This window comes from Castor canadensis, chromosome 11, assembly GCF_047511655.1.
Source record: "Castor canadensis chromosome 11, mCasCan1.hap1v2, whole genome shotgun sequence".
Lineage (NCBI taxonomy): Eukaryota > Metazoa > Chordata > Mammalia > Rodentia > Castoridae > Castor > Castor canadensis.
Window position 1 is genome coordinate 209,832 of NC_133396.1, and position 16,023 is coordinate 225,854.

The 16,023-nt window shown below is 46.1% G+C and overlaps 1 protein-coding gene across 13 annotated transcripts in view; it reads left to right on the top strand.

Moving 5' to 3' along the window:
• B3gntl1 (UDP-GlcNAc:betaGal beta-1,3-N-acetylglucosaminyltransferase like 1) overlaps positions 1 to 16,023 on the top strand; it is a 111,258-nt gene that overhangs the window by 25,049 nt on the left and 70,186 nt on the right. For 12 of the 13 annotated variants that reach the window (XM_074044812.1, XM_074044813.1, XM_074044814.1 and 9 more), the window contains one exon: positions 3,975 to 4,039. In XM_074044812.1, the coding sequence (XP_073900913.1) occupies positions 3,975 to 4,039 (65 nt within the window). Of the gene's footprint in view, positions 1 to 3,974; positions 4,040 to 15,389; positions 15,446 to 16,023 lie in introns of all 13 variants that reach the window. The other variant, XM_074044816.1, reaches the window with a different exon arrangement.

A 16,023-nucleotide genomic window follows, 5' to 3' on the forward strand; every position in this document is an offset into this window, starting at 1 on the left:
TTAGAAATCTTATGAAATTGGTAATTCCATAAATCCGATCACATTACATATCACAGACACTGATCATGACCATGGAATAGCTGTACTCGACATTTTTCCAGTTACTCTGGAAAAATCTCTGTGAATTATAAAATATGGCTCGCTGACCATGGCATAGCATTGAGGTGCATGATAAAATCTTTAAACAACTCCAATGTTCAACTTTTTCCATATGGGAAGGAAAGCAAAAGCAAAACTACCTTTACTTTGCATAGAAAAATATTAAGTGAGTCTAAAACAAACTCTCAGTAGCATTTGGGGACTATTTGGGACTCAAATATGATAAACATATAAGCTTATCTTTCTCTTACCCAAATTATTTTAAAAGGACGGGAGCCACAGTTCAAGTGAATGTTTATAGCCTAGTCATGATCTAAGAATGAGCTCAGTTAAAAGACCATGTGTAGAAGAAGCTTTAAGAATTAAATAGAACAATACAAATTACTGCTTAGGTTAGTAAGAATACTTCATGTCTAGTACACTGTCTTTTCAGGAATGCAGAAAAATTTTACAAGCAAAACGCTGAGATTAAATGTGTCACAAAGAACCTTTGATATTAACTTAATAGAAGTTTCATTTAGGAAGAGGCTAATATATTTTGATATAATACTGATTAAGTATATGTGACAGAAATGAAGAACCAGGTCAGTGAGTGTGGTGGCTCTGCATCTATTATTTTAAAAGTCACATTGAGTGACCTTTTCTTGGACAATGACCTCCCATACAGTGTGTCACAGGGGCCTTGGCAGCAACTGGAGGTTAGAGGGCCCAGCAAAAGCCTGGGGCTTGGATAGGGATCCAGGGCCCTGAGCTGGGCTGCCACTCTCTGCCTCAGTTCCCTCATATTCCAGCAGATCCCATTCTGGAGTGTTACAGGGTAAAGCCAGCAAGGGCATGGTACAGGGGGTGCTACCAAGGCCTGGGCAGCATTCCTTCTGTCATCAATTACTATAGAACATCTATTTCAACTTATTTTGAAATGTGTTTAACAAATTGGTTTTTGAAACTAAACATCCTTCAGTATTCTTTTTTTGTGGCACTGGGATTAGAACTCAGGGCCTCATGCTTGCTAGGCACTTACCCTACCATTTGAGTCAAACCACCAGTCCTTTTTTGTGTTGGGTTTTTTTGAGGTAGAGTCTCAGGAACTATTTGCCCAGGACTGGCTTCGAACCATGATCCTCCTGATCTCCGCCTCCTGAATTGCTAGGATTACAAGCATGAGCCACTGGCGTCCAGCGAATATTCTTTATTTAAGAGAGCTTTTGCATCTTCTATAGCTGAAGGAAAAGGCATTTTGGTGACTGAGTGACGCTCCTCATCTCCATTTAAAAAAAAAAAAAAGACAAGTTTTCTCTTTCATGAAACACTTACTGTCACTGAACCACAGTATGTCTGGAGGTACCCTACAGTTCTGTCAGTAACAAAGGCAACTAATTGTGAAACTGAAGAACTAAGGTGGAGTGCAGTGAAACCAAGCTTCCCTGCTGTCCATGAGAAGAAGGACGGCAGTCATGGGAGGCATGTGTCACACAGTGATTCAGTGGGGTCTGTCTGGACATGTTTTCTGTGATACATTCTCCTAAGCAGGACAGGTTACATTAGCCACCATAGAGCACAGAGCCAGTGTCTGTTTCCAGGTGTGCTGCATTATTTAAAATGGGTTATGACTTTGTATCATAACAGAGCAACACACATCTTCATAAAGTGGCCCCTGACTGAAGTCAAAATGCAGCATAGCCCGCCAGTCCTCTCCAGGAGTAAGGAATGTGAACATCTCCACAGAACTGAGTTTTTCCTGCTGTGACCATGGCAACTGGCTCCCCTCAACAATGGGACTGACCTCCCCAAACATGGAGCCCCCGCTCAAACATTTGACTTTCTTCAAGGCAATAATATTAATGCAAATTCCTTGTCTTTGCCAAATACAAGATTCATTGTGAGAAACTTCTAGCTTCCTCAGTGAGATATGTCTGCCTTCGTTACACAAATTCTCTCTTAAAACCTTCTCTGATAAGCAACTTTTGGAACAGAACTCCTGCTCATTTCAGTGTGATTGTGGAAAGTTTCTTTCTGTTTTCTGTTTTTCTCTGTGGTTGGGTTCTCTGTGCCCACCTTACTCTGCAAGGATGGCCGGGATTTAACTACAGCTGCTTTGTGATAGCAGTGAATTCACTCCAGGGTGGGAGCTAGGCGCTTTGCTGCCCCTGGCTGCTTCCTTCTCTGCTCATGTTTCTACTTGCAATTCTTTGATATTTGGGTTTGGGTTAACTAAGTTCTAGGGGTTAATGCTAGGAATTGAACCCCCTGCAGAAGGGTGATGCTCTGGGTTGGATCCTTGGAGAACATGAGTGGGGGTCTTGGTGGTGGTGTAGTCCCCCACTGTGCTGAGTTTGTACCAACCAGGAGCAGATTACACATGGGGGTCTCTTCCCACCCTCCTACTGGCATAAAATGGGGGAGTGCCATGGTTGGCTGAAACATACAATTGTGGTGTTCCCTTGGGACCCACAACCTTCTAAAGCTTGTCTTAACTTCAAATGCCAGAGAGATTTATTGTCTCAACCCTGCACACATCTGTTTTGCTTTGCATGACTTTTCTCGGTGGCATCAAATCTGTGACCATCTGGTTAACACGATTCAGGTGTTGACAACCTCTTTTCTAGGAATAAGATTTTCACCCTCACAGCCCCATCAGTGCCTTGTTCTGGGCTAAATGCCCCTCCGAGAATGCTGCCTTGGGCACCCAGGCTGACTTGGGTGTGTTAATCTGCAGAATGTTCCTCACTCAGAAGCCTCTGCAACTGACCTGCTGACAGAATGACGTTGCAGAAGCAGGTTGTGCTTGCCTTCCCAAACACACGGCTGCCTCAGTGACCCAGCACTCCCCAGTGGTCTGGCCTGTGCACTTACATTTTCCATTGACTTAAATTCCAGCACAGGCCCCTGAGGCTCCCTTTGCAGTGATTTTTGTATTCTAAGCCTCTAGTGCTTTTTTCCTTTGGCAGTAACCATAGGCCAGTGTTTAACTCTTTCTAGCTCAGCTATAATATTTTGAAGACAGGATTTCTTAAACACGTTTATTAAAATAGGCTATCCATCAGAAAAGTACACTTAAAATCTTACATCTGGGTTAACATTCATGAACTAGACATACCATGCACCCAGCATCCTGATGGAAAAGCCCCACTAGCCCTGCAGCCCCCTAGACCTACGCCCAGAATCCTGCTGCTCTGGGATCCCTGCTGGGTCTTCAGAGTTTCTGGTCCTTTGGGTCTGGTGCTCTTCACTGAGCACTGATGTGAGAGTCACCCATGTTGCTGTGTGCAGTCCTAGGCTGTTCATACTCACTGTGGAATATCTCATTTTCCAGCTCTGGGTTCTTAGGATAAGTGCTGCTCTCAGTGGCTACTGATGAGCAGATGAAGTTCTGCTTGGCCTGTACTGAGCAATACTGCAGTCAGAGGTGTGTGCACACGTGCTCAGGTGACAAGGGACTGGGTGTGCAAAAATGCTCAGGTGATGACCAGGGCTAAGTGTGGACACTCAGGTGTAGCAGACACTGGCAGTGACCTCACCTCGCTATAGACATGATGCCGGGATAGCTGCCCACGAACTATTTGTGTCAGGAGCTTACCCAGTAAATACCCATGCAGGTCCCATGCTCCCTGCATAGCTAGGCCCTGATTGCATCTACAGACTTTACCAATTCCTCCCAGGGTCATTTTATTTGAATTTTGTAACAGGTGCTGGGTGGGTCCTGTTCTTGTACCTGACAGCAGTCACCTCATGTGACTTTTCTCACATTCCTTCAAAAGCTATGCTGATATTTTGGTATTCTCTTGGAGGGTAAAGAACATAAGTTTTTTGCTGTTGAAAATTGTATTATAAAAGAGATTTCATTCTCTCTCTCTTTTTTTTTTTTTCCCCAACAGTTGGATATTCTAAAAATCAAGCAATCGCACAGAGCTCAGGGTCTTACCTTTGCTTTCTGGATTCTGTAAGTAACTGTTTTGTTGGTAATGGCTGTGTATATGTTGGTCGATGTACATGTCAGTGTGGTTCTTATAAATCACTTTTTTATTATGTCATATACAGCTTAGAAGTTAAGTTTGAGAGGTTGTTGTTGCTTAATTATTATATCAGTTATTGAGTTAATTAAAGTGAGTAAGATTACTTAAAAACATAAAACTGTACCACAGAAAACAGTACAAATAAAATGAAGGTTAAAAAAAAAATGAAGGTAAACTAGCACAAACTAGAAAAATGTGATACTTAAGATGTTAATAACCGGAAATGGAAATAGCTCGTGACAGTTGATAACAAAACACAAACACAGGTAGGAATGGATTCATGGTAGAGGTTGGGAGTGGAGACGCAGACGTGGACAGACAGGTGGCAGGCAGACTTCTGCAGAGATTCAAACCAAGCAAATTAAATTGAAAACATTTACTTTTATAATCCAACACAAATTAACGAGGTAAAAAACAAAGTGCTTTAAAAATGTAGATACTCAGAATTTCAGAAAGTGAATTGGTATCATGTTGACTGTGTACATTTTAAGTACTGTGAAAATGCTTGTGCACTTGGAGGTGACAGAATTTCACCTCCAAGTAGAAGATGTGCAGAGAGGCTTCAGGTTGTTCACTGTAACAGGAAAGTAGACACAGGCTAATGTGCAGAACCCTGGCAGACCTGTAAGAGAGAATCAATAAAGACACATTTATAGGGAATTCCTGGTAATAAGACCCATGGTTGTAATGTAGACAAAGGACATAATAAGATGAGCTGTGAGAACCTTCATTCATACTCACTCTCTTGTCCCCAGGCTCCTGTGGGTCAGGGTCCTGCTCTGAGGTTGGTTCTGGCTTAGTTTCTGCCTGAGCAGAATTAACTCACAAGAGAACATCTCATCCATGTTGACTCAGCTCTGCCTCTCAATCACCAGAAACCTCTGCATCAGTCTTGGTGCATGTGAAGTTTGGGGGGTTGTATGCCTGTGTGCAGGCCCGATGAACCTTCTTGTCACACAGCCCTGCTTCTCAGTTATAGCCCCAGTCACCTCCACATGCTGGTTTCTGCCACAGTGCCTTGGTCTCTCATTCCTTTTGCTCTTTTCTTAGACTAGAATGTTTCCGATTTATTCAGTTTCCTTCTGTGGAATATCCAGCCTCTCTTTTGTTCTGGCAGCACCTTCCAGACCCCCTGGGGCTCACAGTTCACAGTTTCTCCAGGACTTTCCTGCAAGAACAGCCAGACCCACCATGGAACATTGCTTTTCTTGTGTCTGGGTGAGGACTCAGGTGTCTTCCTTCTGTTTAAGATGGCTCTGAGTATTTCAGAGTGTCCCTGAGCTCTAATGACCATAGCAGCAGCCTTTAAGGTTGTAACCTCCCTGTCCTGGCATATTTAAGATTGCCCCAGGTTGCAGGTCCCCACTTGCACAGCATTGTTCCCATCTTGGGCTAGATACTAAGAGGATGCTGAAGTCACTTTCTCCTTCTTCATGGCTCTGGGGACCAGGAAAAAAAGGTGTAGGGCGATGTAGGAAGTCCCTGAGGACTGTCCTTCAGGCCTGGGCAGAACCCTTTGAGAGAATTGCTGGCCCAGCTGTCACTTCACAGAACTAGTGGCAGAGGTCTGTACTGCAGCAGTAGTCAGCTTGTTGGATGGAAGGAAGTGTGGGTTGGCCTGAAGGAGCCTTTATCATTTAGGGTAAGCGGAGGGGAGGACAAGTTGGCTCAGCAAGTCTCAGAATTTATGGGGAGTGGAGAGGGAATGGAGGTTCAGAGAACAAGGACCACCCTTCTGAGAACTGGCAGCCTTTGTGCTAGGTAAGCAAACACCGGGCCTCCAGGAGTGACTGAGAAAGATGGCCTATAGGAGTCTGAGGAGAAAGCCTCACCCCACTCTAGAAATTTGAACTGTGCTCAGTTGAAATAAATCTGTGAAATAGCAATAAGGTGAATTTTCACGGTATTTGCCCTAGGATTATGAGTCTGCATTGCTATGGTCACAGGGACATGGGTGGCCATCCATTCTGATAGTGACTGGTGGTGTATCTGTCTGGGGGGCCCAGCCAGGCCCAGTAGATAAGAGCTTCTGCTCTATTTAGGGTTCAGTGTGGGACACACAGGTACTGTCCTGGGTTTTCAGTCTTTATCACAGTTTAGAGTTGGTATCTGCATTTAAAATAGCTAACCTAATTAATTAATTAATTAAATCATAACAAAAGAGGAAAAGACCCAGAGAAAAGCAGTGAGAAAGATGGAAATATGAATTTAGGAGGAAGCTTAATCCCCACAAGTTTGAGAACAGGCCAGCTCATGACCTCATGGTTCCAAAGAGGTACTGTGTGACTTTGCCTGGTGCTCTTGTGTATAAACAGAAGGAAACACAATGTGGGTGTCTCCGCACTTAGGGGGACATGGGTGTCTGCACTTGGGGAAATGGATGTCTATACTTAGGGGAACATGGGCATCTCCACAGTTAGGGGGATGTGGGTGCCCCCACACTTGGGATGTGGGCATCCCCACACTTAGAGGTTTCCTGGTGGATGTGCTGATGACTTCCCAAACAGGAGGATGTCCCAGTGGACGCTTCCTTCAAATACACGAGACTGAGGGGGAGCTGGATGCACCTCCCCTGCTCAGGTCCAGCCCCTTGTCCAGCTTATAAGCCTGGACGGAGAACAGGGTCTGCTATGTCTCAGGGCTTACCTGTGGAGACTCTACTGGGGCTTTGATGAGAAAGGGTGCAGCTGCCCCTGAAGAGTTTAGAGAAGGAAAGGTGGAGTCCTTAAGGGGTTTGGGGTTCTGCCTTCTGACCAGCAAGAATGCTACCTTGGAAATGACTCTAGGTGCAGTCTGTGCAGGGGATTGTCAGTGAGTGGAACATGTGGCCCCTGACCAGGAATCTATGACCTAGGACCTTGTGGATGGCTCTTGCTAATAAAGCACCTCCAGCCTCTGCCCTCTAGTACAAACTTGCTGTGGCTCCCTCTCATTACAGTAAATGTCCTGGACCCAGCAAGGCTAAGGTGTTCAGAAAGGCATGATAAGGCTGCCCATGACTCCTCTGGTTCTGAAGGGGGCAGCTTTGCAGTAAAAAAATGCAGGCTTCAGAATGTGGGAGTGGTCAACCCTGGGTGATTTCACATTTCAGCCCAGAGTAGAGACGATAGTTAGAACCTGATTGAGTGCTTGCAAACCCATTTGTTTAATGTCATACTCAGATTCTGTAAATGACCCCTGGATGCTCTGGACAGTCATGATGAGTTCAAGGTTCTTATGTGCCTTTTCAGACCACTGGTCTTACCCTCTCCCACTTAGACACTGTCATACCATTTGTGTTGTTCTTGGAAACTTTAGTAGAAAGAAACAAAGCAAACAAAAAGTCTGGCTTTTAAAGAGTATAACCTTTAAGCATCTGTGTATTATGTGAATTGAGTTTCTGACTTCTTAGAAATGTGTGGATGAACTGGGTATGGTGGTTCACCATAATCCCAGATGCTTGGAAGTCAGAGACAGGAGGATGGTGGTTCAAGGCTGGCCCCTGCAAAAGTTAGATCCCACCTCAACAAATAAGCTGAGTGTGATGGTGCATGCCTGAAATCTCAGCTACTCTGGCATTGGAGGTAGTAGGATCGTGGTATAAGGCCACCTGGACAAAAGCCTGAGACCCTGTCTGAAAAACTAATTAAAAGTGAAAGGTCTGGAGGCATGGCTTAAGTGGTAGAGCACTTCTCTAGCAAGTGCAAAGCCCTGACTGAGTTCAGTCCCCAGTACTGCAAAAACGGAAAGAAATGTGGTGGCCCCAGTGTACGAAGGTTTAATGCTAGCTCAGTCTAGGGGCTCTGGCTTTCATTAGAGCAGGGCCAGGTTTTCCTCTCCACTTGCCTCCAGGATCTGCAGCAGAGAACCTCTGACCCCCTCTTGTCCCCTGCCCATCTTGGTTGAGGTAGGCAGCCTTGGGTGTCCCCATTGAATGGTCTGTCTAGAACTGGGACCTCAGGCTGGAGAGGGGAGGAGAGGGGCAGGTATGGGTGAGAACGGCTCAAATGAAGGCAAGGTGGAGCGCCCTCAGGGCTCTGCCACTGTGCACCCTGTGTGTGACTGCCACAGGAGGTAAAGGCCATAGCTCTTGGGCACCCCTTGTGACTGGTGAGAGGTAGTGACAGTTTGAGTGTCCCACTGTGGCACCAGCAGAGGCTCTTTCTTTAAATTCCTTCTTCTTATCTCTGTAACATCTCATGGGTGTGGTTTTGTTTTTTCTGCTCCATTTGGGTTTATCCTGTCATTTTTCTAACCTCTTGGATCTTGGCATCCTTAGGTTTCAGCCTTGGCTTTCCTCTCAAGTGCAGCTGAGAGGGGTGTCCCATGGGGTCTGAGTAGGACATTCTCATGACTGCTCAGTTGTGTTCTAGGGGTCATTATGACTGGTTTTCTTCTTAGATTTAGGTCTTAGGATCTCAGGAGCACAGAGCTGGATAGTCAAAACCCTTGTTCAGGATGTATCCTCACTATCTGTCCATGTGTGGCCCCTTTTTATTTCCTCGTTGCTATGTTTGTGACTATGTCTGTCTATTTATTTATTTTGGTATTTATTTATTTATTTATTTATTTTGTGGTACTGAGGCTTGAACTCAGGTCCTACACCTCGAGCCACTTCACCAGCCCCTTTTTTGTGATGGATTTTTTCAAGATAGGGTCATGTAAACTATTCGCCTGAGCTGGCTTTGAACTGCAGTCCCCCTGATCTTTGCCTCCTGAGTAGCTAGGATTACAGGTGTGAGCCACTGACGCCCAGCCTTATTTTGGCTTTTGAGACAGGGTCTTCCTGTGTAGCTCCAGCTGGTCTTGACTCATGATCCTTGTGCCTCAGCCTCCAGAATACTGGATTACAGGTATGAACTACCTGGCTCTGTATACTTATTTTAGTAATACTATATGCACTCATCACCTGCCACCCCAAAATAGCCAGCAGCTCCTCCAATAGTTGCCCTTGACCAGTTAGCACCTGCCTCCCTCCCAGGCAGCCATCAACTAGATCCTTGCTCATGTCCCATGCTTTCCTATTTAAAATCATTTTGGGTTTCTATATAAATCTGAAAAAATAAACTTAAAACATTACCATCATTTTTAACTTCATAAGAGTGTCATGCTGTACATAATATCTTGGGAGTTTTAAAGTGTAATATTACATTGTTAAGATCTGTCCATATTATTGTGAGTCATTATAGTTCATTCAGTTTTTTTAAGTGGAGATAAAATTTACCTACAACAAAATACAATTGTGTAGAAAGTAAAAAGTTGATATGTTTTGACAACTTATACACCATGTGCTGACTCTCAGTCAGGACACAGGACATCCCCATGTCTCATGATTCCCTGTGCTCCCCCCACTTTCATGTTCATCCCACTGCAGTGCAGGTATCTGTGGGGACCTCCCAGAGATGAACTCAGTAGAACACTGTATTCATGCCCAGCTTTCACTCACTGTGATGACCATCCTAGGTGTTCAGTGTGTTGGTGGCTCATTCCTATCTCTTATCATCCATCATGTGAATGCAAATGTCCCACAGTTGGTTCTCAGACAGTTTGTGGACTTGGATATGGACTGTCTTCCTTCATTATGGTGCCCAGGAGCCAGTGGGCACCTGGCAGCCACATTAGATGGGCCTCCATATGATAGTATTGTGTCATTGCAACAAGGGGGTCCCAGATCTGCAACAAGGAGCAAGACCACTTAAGTTAGAGCTCGAATCACATGAAAATCACTTTATTCTTGGCTGCCCATCAGTGAGGTAGCAGGTCAGCTCCCAAGTTCCCAGAAGCTGAGGACCTGAGTTTCTGAGGGACAGCTGCAAGACTATAAAGTGAGGCAGGAGCTGTGTTGGTGCAAGGTCTCCCAAAAGGAGTGTGTGTGCTGAGTGAGGGGCTGGCACTGACTAGAAAAAGCATGAACATTCCTGAGGACCAAGGGATCAGAGATTGGGAAGTCCTGGCTTGCAAGAGGAGTGCTTTTCCATTTGTTTAGGTCATTTTTGATTCACCAGCATCTTTTAGTTGTCAGGATTTAGATCATGTACATTTTTGTTAAGTTTGCACCTACATGTTTAATTTTAACTGGAGCAGCTATAAGTGGGTACTGTGTTTTTAACTTGTGTCCTAGTGTGCATCGTGAGTGTTGGGAAATAGGGATAGTTTTTGTTTGTTGATCTTGTGTACTGTGACAGCAGTTTTGGCAATTCCTTGAGGTTTTCTAATGCAGATAGTCATGTCATCTGCAAACAAGGACAGTTTTATTTCTTCCTGACTAAGCCGTGTACCTTTCATTTCCCTGTCTTGCCTTACTGCCCATCTGGAGTTCTGCTCCCATGTCCCTTGTGGATGATGCACGCAGACATCCCTGCCTGGCTCTCCACTGGGTGCCAGCCTTAGGGGTCCTGTGTGTGGTTGTGTCACACATAGGCAGCTTTGCTGAGAGTTTTCAGGATGAGCAGGCATTGTCTTCCATCAGGTGCTTTCTCTGTGTCAGCTTAGGCTTTGTTGGTCTTTAAGACATGTTTGTTGCTAAAGGTTTATAGGATTTTCTCCATATTCTTGGAATTTTTCAGTGATAGTGTCAGGAATCACACCTGGAACTTTGTGGGCCCTTTCAAAATACTGATTCCAAGTTTAATGCATTTTTATATACGAACTTGTGGCTGCTTCTTTTTGATCCTGTTCTCTCCTGTTGGAACTCCAATAGATGAATGTTAGACCATGCCATCTGTTCTTGTTCTGTTGAACCCTGTTTTGTAATTGTAGTTTGCTGTTGATCTTTCCTGCACTTTCATTTTAGCTGCTGCTTTTAAGAGTCAGGTCTTATGTGCTTAGTCACAAGAAGCCCTTCCTCACAGGTGTTTGGATGTCTTCATGAACCCTTCTCAGTTGTAAGCCTCCTCACCTTTCTCTCTGTCAGCTTCTCTTTGGCTCCAGGGTCACAATCACCACACTCCCTGGGTCCACTTAGACATGCTTGTGACTTACTGTGTTTGTTTGTGGCTCTGCACCCTTGGAAGTCAGGGTGAACCATCAGGTATGTGGCAGTGGTGTGCACAGAGGGGGCCTTCTGACCCACAGGTGTACCCCCTCTGTTGGGTTGTGGAAAGGGTGCTAGGTTCAGGGTCCTTGGTCTCTGGGTTAGCTCTGTCCCAGCTAGAGAGAGATGAATTCCCTAGCTCACCTGACAGATGTGTTCATGGCCTGCCGCCTTCCTCAGGTGTCTGGATCTACCCATGCCAAGCTGCCTCTGAACATGGTGTCTGGTCTTGGGACTACCAGCAGTTCCCTCCCAGGAGACCCTGCCTAGCTTTGGAAAGACCATGTTCAGTGAGGGTGCTGAATGGGTCTAAAGGGACCTGGGACGCACATAGAGCCAACTTTGCAGACCCTGTGTCTGTGGTTTGCTGTTTCTGCAGTGCTCGCTCATCTGGCACTGTAGTCCAGGTTGTGCTTTGAGCAATAGGGCAGTAAAGGAACTCCTGTCCCTTTATCCAGCCTGACCTTGTCCTGGTGGAGCCCTGGACTCACCTGTTGGGGTATGCAGACATGCTTGCATTTGCTTCTGTGCCAAATGTGCCTTCATTTCCTGATGGGGACTGCTCCATGGGTAGTCCTCACTGTATCCTCCAAGTAATTGGTGTTTATCCCTCATAGGCTCAGGCAGGGGATTGAGAGGGTGACTGTGGATATGGAAGAGTCTGCCTTTGCCTCCTCTCGGTCTCATGAGCTTCTGTAGAATTTCCTTGAGGTCTCAGAGGTGATTTGATTTCCAGCTTAAGAAACTATCCAGAAAACAACAGGACAGCACCATTTGTAACTGGGAGCCAGTGTTGCTGTTACCTGGCAGCAGTAAGGCTGGGTGGTTACAAGAACTACCTCTGATGGCTTCTGATGGATATGCTAATCTTTTCTCTCTCAGTTCTTCCAAGGAAAGCACACAAGTGTTTTGATATCTGCAACTGACAGACTAGATCAGAGGTTCCTGTGGGCCCACAATCCCTGCCTGAGTCAGAAAATGCCTCAAGCAGAGGGACAAGGATACAGGGGAGGGGAAGAGGGCAGCACCCCGAGATCATTCAGCCAGAGTGACTGGGACCCAGGGGGAGGGGCCCTCGCATGATTTAGGTCTCTCGTACAGATGACCGAGAGAGCCATTCAGATCTACCGGCACAGATCAGGAGCCCTTATGTCCAGGAGCTGTTTTAAATCTTGTGTATGTCCTCCTGCCCTTCAGCCTTTCAGTCCATAGGACATGTGGGGTCAACAGCTCCCACTTTGGACGGGTTCTCCCCACACTGTGCCTGCAAGCATCTTAGAGCTTGAGACTCTCACAGTCTGGTGTTCTCTCTAGTGAGATGGAATGTCAGCACAGAAATAAGCCAGGGGGAAGGTATTTTAAGTAACGTCAGCCTCTTTTGTTATTAGACATTTTGTCCAGCTGCTAGTAAGCAGAAATATGGGCTGATCCAGCTGTTAGAGGTTTGTGTTTCTGTTGCCCTTCCAGCTCATCATTGCAGGTGCAGGGAGGTGGTTGAGACACAGGACAGATGGAGAAATTGAGCGTACACATAGGATTGAAGCAGAGCTCAAAACACGCGTGTGGTCTTGGGAGGTTTGAAAGCAGAGCCTCTGACCACAGTGGTGGCTACTGAGGGGTATCTGTGTAGTGTCATTGTCACTATAGTTAGGACAGCACACATCGGTAACTTATTAAAGGCAGATATTTCCAGCTGGGTGAGGAAGTCTCTGTCATATGCCACCTGATTGTTGTGTTTGAATCATCCACTTTTGCATGGAATTATTTAGAAAACAATGTTGGTATCAGCCACGCAGAACCTACTATAGCTTTAGGAGATAGGTGAGGATTGTTACCACGTTATTACCACATTCAGCCAGTGCAGGGGGCTGGTGAAAGAAGGCTGTGACTGTGTAGGTCACCTCTTCTCTCATGCTTCACCCAGAAATATTGGCCTTATAGGCAGGTATGGGCTTCCCCGGAGCTGGAGAGAGCTGCTCCTACCAACCGTGTGGGCACAGCTGGCTCTGAACCCCTGAGAAGCACAAGGGAGGGAGAACAGAGACCCAAGCTTGCATCTTACACTGTCTTTGCAAGTTTGTTCCTGAGCCACTTCTCCTACCTTCTAGCCAGGGTGTGCAGGGGACTATGGGCTTCATGTGAATGTGTTGTAATATAGGACTTCAGTTGTTTTCAAGTTTAAGGTACTTTACAAGTCTTTAGAAGTTCCATTTTTCATTGTTTTCAAGTGTATCATGGTGAATGACATGTTTCCTCCATGAAAATAAACTTCCTGCAGAGAATTGTAAAGGTGTTGTCAGTGGCTTGAGTGTGCATTGGTGCCTCTGTGTGGTGTGCTGGCCTGTCACATTTCACCTAATTCTATTGGATCGTGTTCATACTCCGCTGGTGTTGGAATGGCTGACACCCCATCCATAACCTTCTGTTCACACGCTCCCCACCCTTCCTTTCCATATATTTGTTATATTCATTCTTTTCTTTCCTAGAGAAAAATTACAGACTTATGTTTGAGACCCAAGGCCTAGAATGGTTGTAGCTACTCAGGTAGGGCCACATGGCTGTTCCCAGAGATTCCAGAGTCTCTGACTGAAGCAAGTGACACCCTTGATTCGAGGCAGATGTTCCTCTTACTGAATCAGTTGCTGTGAATTCATAAATTCATTTCAACTTTTGCTTTTTGTGAGAAGAGATGTCTACCCCTCAGTCTTTTCAGAAATGTTTTTCCTAAACAGAGGAAAGACAAAAAGTCAGTCAAGGGCTTATGTGAGCCCTGAGAAGTCTAGTTGCCAAAGCTGCTCCTCTTCCTGAAGGTACCTGCAGTGAGGCACTCAGTATTTACCTCTTGTTTTTCTCCATACCATAGTGTGTTGTTCTTGGCAAGCCATTGGTCTTGCCAAATGCCACTAAACTTGATTTTATTTTTTCCAGGGGACTAATGCTTTAGACAATAGTGAGCTTTGAAATGTTTTTATTTTTGCAGTGTTTTCATTTTGAGGCTTAGGAAAGGGCAACTACCCTGGCATTTGTTCAGCTGTTCTTGCAGAGGGTACTGATTCCAAAACCCACTGACCAGGGAGAGCTTATAGAATGCAGGCTTCTGGCTGCTGGCTGCAGATGTGTGCACCATGGGTCTCAGAAGCAACTCTGTTTTTAACAATCTTCCAAGTGACTTTTGCAGCTAGCCAGATGGGTGACCCATGGGCCACCTCTAGGAGCCATGGTTCTTTGACCCCAACCAAGGAGAGTTGCACTCACAGATGCTGGGCTAGGTACTTTTCTCCCTGACATGTTAGAGTTCTGCTGACCACTCCTTACTGCTACCCAGCTTCCTTATGTCATATCCAGGGCATCCAGGGCACTGCCTAGCATTGGCTGTATGTAGTTCCTTCTGAATTTGGTTCATCTTCATTCCCCTGTGTCTGTCTTGCCTCACTAACCTGTGGGCTCAGGGAGAGCAGAGACACTTCCCTCTGCACTTCTAACCCCTTGCTCAAGGTTGGGTAGACACAGCTTCCTGCGTGTCAGGTTGAACCTGACATTCTCAACTGGGAGGAGTTAGCATGTGCCCCTGCCTGAGATGTCTGTGTAACACCAGAACCTCAAGAAAAACTCATCTTGTGGGCAGAAATACCTAAACAGATTGCCTGGCCCGGGAGGACAGGCGAAGGAGAGAACAGGCTGCTGGCAAGGTATTGAGTCCAGAGAGGGTGGTGAGGAGGGAGAAAGACTTCTGATCTTGCTGCTAATCCCAAGTAGAAAAATCAGAGGGTACCTCAGAAACATTTGTGCTTTCCTTGCAATAAGCTGGGGGGCCATGGTCAGTTCTAAACTTAAGCTGCCCATTCCCCAGAGAGATTTCCAGACTGTCTAGATTGTGAGGAAATGGCAAATGCCCCTGGTGCTGTGTGGCCTATCTTAGCATAGAATGGCACTGGGCTTACTCTGCTAGCAATGGGTGAGGACTGTGCAGGGGCTGGGTCCAGACCCCACTCATGGGAACCCCAGCGGAGGCCTGAACATGCTGGAGGTGAGGGCAAAGTGGGCAGAGGACAGGCAAAACCTTCCAAGGGGAGATGATTTTGAATTCTGCCTTGAAAAAGGCTCTGTGTTCTTACCTATCCATGTGTGGTCTGGGGCAGATCTCCAGTGCCAAGGGGTTAAGACCAGACCTGATGTCTGTTGGTGGCTTCTAGCTCAGGAATGTTCCAACTCTGGTCCCTTTAATTATTTGTTCTTCCTTCTTCCTGTGATATCTTGCTGGTCAGAGGGGACGCTTCTTGTTCTTTCTCCAGTTAAGGGAATTCCTTCCTCCACCAGCCTGGTAAGTAAGAAGCCTGGGGTCTGGGCTCTGGAAGGGTAGGGGCAGGTAGACAGAGCCTGGGAGACAACAATGAGGCAGGGAGGCATGGGTGTGGGGCCTCAGGAGGGGAAGGGATGAGGCCTTAAACCAAGATACCAAGGGGCAGGGCCTCAGGAGGGGAGGAAGGGGTCTAGGGACTGCAAGAAGCTGAAGGGGCAGGGCTCCAGCTTAAGAAAGGGTGGGACTTGGGTGGCCTGACAGGATAGCATGGGGAAGGACTTCAGGAAAGAAAGGGGTGGAGCCAAAGAAGAGATGTGACTCTGGAGAGGAAGGACAGAGCCTAAGAGAGGGAAGTGGTGGAGCTGAGGGCAGAAAGACACTTAATGAGCAGGGCCGGGTGGAGGGCTGGGGTGGGGGGTGGCTTCCATCGTGGTGGAGTTTGTACACAAAACTTGGATTCATGTCTGTGGGAGGCATTGTCAGTAGGGGAAGCAACTCAACTTGGATGCATATGCTTTGGTGAAATTGCATGTTTGATTTTAAATTGTTTCCTACTTATAAGTACAAATATAGGAAGAATGATATATACCTCTGGACAG